Raw genomic sequence first — 3,967 nt, 5'->3', positions numbered from 1 at the left:
TTCCTGCTCCTCATATTGCAGTCCAAAACTGTGCTGTGTAGTCACTATACCATGTGCTCACCGTGAGAGCAGTGCCAGGAGCATGAAGTGTCACTCTCAGGATCCTCATAGCAGCCCTGAGCAGGGCCCATAAAGGGACAACCCAATCTTTTTGAACAGGCCACATGTGTGACATTAGAGTGGATGGGGTAGGGCTGTTCCTTAGGCACACTATCATGATCTCAGGGCAGGAGGCATAAACATGCCCAGAGAGAAGCAACTGTTTGTCACAGTCCTAGCCATTAACATGGTGACAATGATTTTATCTGCATCTGAAGCCACAGGCAGTGTCAGTGCATCGTCAGACTGGTTGTAACTGAAATGTACTGCCTGGATGGTCCTCACAGCAGGTTTTTCAAATGGTTCTTTTAACAACTTTAGAAAACAGCCCTTACAGCAAACTCTGTTCACAACCTTGTAGCTTTACCTGGGTGAGCTATATCTTCTTCCAGGGTGAATTATATAATTTTGTACCCTGGCCTCACCCTCAAATGTCTGAGCAGATTATAAGGGAACTTCCTAAGGAAATGTCAGCCTTGGGCTGTAAGGCAGACTTTAACTTGTCCACCTCAAAAAGAAGATTTATACAGAAATTGATGGGTGATCGAATGAACAGGAGGTGACCACGAAGGTGAAAATCCAACATCAGCTTCAGGGGAGGTCTCTGCACTGATTGTGATGGTTATGCTGCTTTGGGAACTCAAGCCTAAGGTGCTCTCCATGCACTTAAGTGAATTCAGGTTTTCTTCCTATTTGTTTAATTTTCATGCAGGATTTCATAAATCATGAGTTGTTTCAATACTATGAAGATCACAACAGCGCTGTATATTATCACCGATTCTGGATTGGATTGTCCTACAACTCTGAAACTAGGAAATGGGTCTGGGTGGATGGCTCAGTGCTCTCCTCTTCCTTGTAAGTCTGTGCCACCAGGATGGTCTTGTCTGTGCACCAAAGTACAGCACAGACCCTGGGTGTGATTCACCATGGAACGATAAGGTTCAGACATTGTCAATTGAACAGGGTTGTGAATTTTATCAGAGGCACAGGGAGTGACAGACCCCACCACACAGCACCAACCCCAACTGGCCCCGGGTGTTTGCAAATGTTCTGTTTCCCCCAATTCCCATGGAGCTGTGGTCTGAGTGATTCTAACTCCCAATGTGTGCCCGGGACCTTTCATCTCGATACAGCCCAACGTACCCTATGGTCTGTGGGTGTGGGAGATTCTGGCACTGTGCCCCCGGTAAAGCAGACTTGGCCCAGTGGGCCAAGGATATGGTAGAGAAGGGCAGTGTCACTCTTCTCTCCCCTAAATGCTTCAGCAAGACACCCTGGACCAGGATGGGCTTGTGCATTGGGGATGGCATATAAGGGGATAAGGCAGTGCTCTATATCCCTGCATGGCGTGCTCTGCTGAGCTTACTCCATATCATGCAAAAGCCCTGTTCCTTGTTCAGGAGTTGTACCCAGGCTACGTGCATTACAGGAAATACATATGTGTTATTGGACATCTTCAGCAATGTCCTGGGTCTCATTATTGCATCTCTGTAAACACTGGGGACTAATTTAGCCCATGCTTCCAAAAGCACAGAGCTGGTACCGCCATGATAACACCTCAGTAAGATAAACTAGCTGTTATTTCCATTAAAAAGGCCATTATGAGGTTCATTCCCAGTTCTCTTGACAACCACAAGAAATACCACAATAAGGGGCAAATCTTTGAGATTGCTCAAGCGTTGGTACATAACTCTGGCTGATGGGTTTGAAAGAGCAGGGAAGGTTGGCAGATCCCAGTTGTCTGATACACCAAGGAGTCATGTAGTACTTTAATTTACCTCATGGATACCATCTGTCCTCATGTGTTATGAGAAGTATGCAGGTGAATCTACCTTGGAAATGGAGATGCTTCTGGGAATAGCCTTCAGCCATTGGAGGGGAAGATAGAAAACATTCTCCAAGTTTGATTCCAGGATTAATTTCTGGAGAGTCAAAGGTTTTCTCAAATGAAGTTTGGGCTAGACATGATGTTGACACATCCTGTCTTGTTCATGGTGCCATGAGAGCACAGGGATCCTGTGCTGAGGGACTGTCATCCAACTCATTACAGCCTTGAGCTGGAAAGCATCTTTAGCCTTACTTCTGTTAGGTGGTTGCTCAGCATCACCTGCTGTCAGTACAGCCAGCACAGAGAGCTCCCAGCCCAGTGCTCAGGGCGCAGTGAGCTCAGGAGGAAGGGCTGGGTATGGACATGATCTGTAATCTGTGGCTTTCCATTCCAGGTTTGATCTCCCAGACCTCAGTCATGCAAGTTATGAGGGTGGAGCTTGTGTGTATGTCCAAGGTGGGACAGCTAAGCCTGGAGACTGTGAACTAACTCAGTTCTGCATTTGTGGGAAGAGGAGGGAATCGTCAGGAGAAAAGAGACTGGATTAACCCATCAAGCACATGGTGCATCAGGCACCAATCCTTCACACTGCTGTGCCAGGCATGAGAGTGTAAGACTGTAGAAATGGACTCATAGTATAAAAGAAAAATAAGGCTGAAAGCCACTGGTCAACCCCCTGCTCAAGGTTGGATCATCCACATCTAAACCTGCTTTGAAGGAAACTCTCAAGAATGAAGTTTCCACAGTCTCTCTTCTAATGTTTCAGTCTTTTCTAATGCTGAATTATTCCCAGAGATCTTCCTAATGTGCAGCCCATGTTTTGGAAAAGATTCAGTGATTCGGAGATTTGGCCAAAGGGTATAATGGGAATCAATTAAATATACATAACTTTGTTGTATTTTGGCTGATTGTGATGAAACTTGTAGGGTTGGTAGCCTCTGCAGAGGGCATGAATCCTGCCAAGTTTCAAGGTTGTAGGTGCAGGGATTTCTGGGAAACTGCACCTCAAATTCTGAAAGCAAAACTCATGTCACGTGTGTGTTAAGCCACATCAGGGTGAAAACTGCAGGGGTGGTAGCTCCTGCTGAGGTCACAAAGCCTGCCAAGTTTCAATGGGATAGGTGCAGGGGTTTCTGGGAAACTTCACTTCAAGCTGAAATGGCCTCAAAATAGATTAGACAGGGGAATTATGAATTAGTGATAGGTAACCTTGGATGTGCATGTGCCTGAGTTGGTAGAGTGTGTATGTGCCCAATGTGCATGTGTGTAAGCACCTAATTGATTTTTGTGTGCAGGTATGTGTAATTGTATCAGACCTTCCCATCTACCAGTGCAATTTTGAGATCCTGAGAGTTGTCCTGACCCTTAAGGACAACAGAAGTAGAGAAGGGCTTGTCAATAGAGACTTCGGTGACATAAACCTGGATTTTGCTTGATCCTAATATGAACCATATCTAACTGATGACCGTGAGAAGCCTCTCCTTCAAAAGATGCTGCTGGATGCACCGATATTTAAAAGTCAGTAAGTTGGGCAGAGAGCACAAGAACAAGCCTCGCTAATTAGGTGGGAACCCTGTCCCAGCTGCTCACGTCCTGCTGGCACTCAAATGAGTAAGGCTATGGGTCTTACTTTGTGTAGATGCACAGGTAGAATACAAATCTTGTTACCATTGCAGCCTGCTCTGTGTCACTCTGGACAGTAGCACTGACAGTGTGATCTGAAAGCTTGGAGGTCACAGCTGCATCGTGGTTTCCAAAACTGGCTCCTTCTATCACTTTAAAAGCTGATGTGCAATGTGTCCTGTTCACCTGTCTATTTCTGTTTCAGCTGTGAGAGCTTCTGCATCTTTACACATGGCTATTCTGGGTGAGATGAGATAGATGGTGGAAATAAGTCAAACTCTGTTGAGCTCACTAGAGCTAGGCTGACTGGCACCAGCTAAGAATTCAGCCTTCAACCTTGACAGCTGTGTTTAGAAAAAGGAAAATATTTTCATGCAGTCCCAGTGCCATAACACATGTTAAAAGTGATGCAATTTT

The 3,967-nt window shown here is 45.7% G+C and overlaps 1 protein-coding gene across 1 annotated transcript in view; it reads left to right on the top strand.

Annotated features, from left to right (window-relative positions):
* LOC112548265 (C-type lectin domain family 12 member B-like) overlaps positions 1-2,475 on the top strand; it is a 4,830-nt gene extending 2,355 nt beyond the window's left edge. Inside the window, exons 3-4 of the mRNA XM_025193508.1 lie at positions 812-954; positions 2,322-2,475. Coding sequence (XP_025049293.1) covers positions 812-954; positions 2,322-2,475 — 297 coding nt within the window. The remainder of the gene's footprint in view (positions 1-811; positions 955-2,321) is intronic.
* The last annotated feature ends 1,492 nt before the right edge of the window (positions 2,476-3,967 follow it).

This window comes from Alligator sinensis, unplaced genomic scaffold (assembly GCF_000455745.1).
Source record: "Alligator sinensis unplaced genomic scaffold, ASM45574v1 scaffold770_1, whole genome shotgun sequence".
Lineage (NCBI taxonomy): Eukaryota > Metazoa > Chordata > Crocodylia > Alligatoridae > Alligator > Alligator sinensis.
The sequence above is the reverse complement of the archived record's forward strand: the minus strand, read 5'-3'. Positions and strand labels throughout refer to the sequence as shown.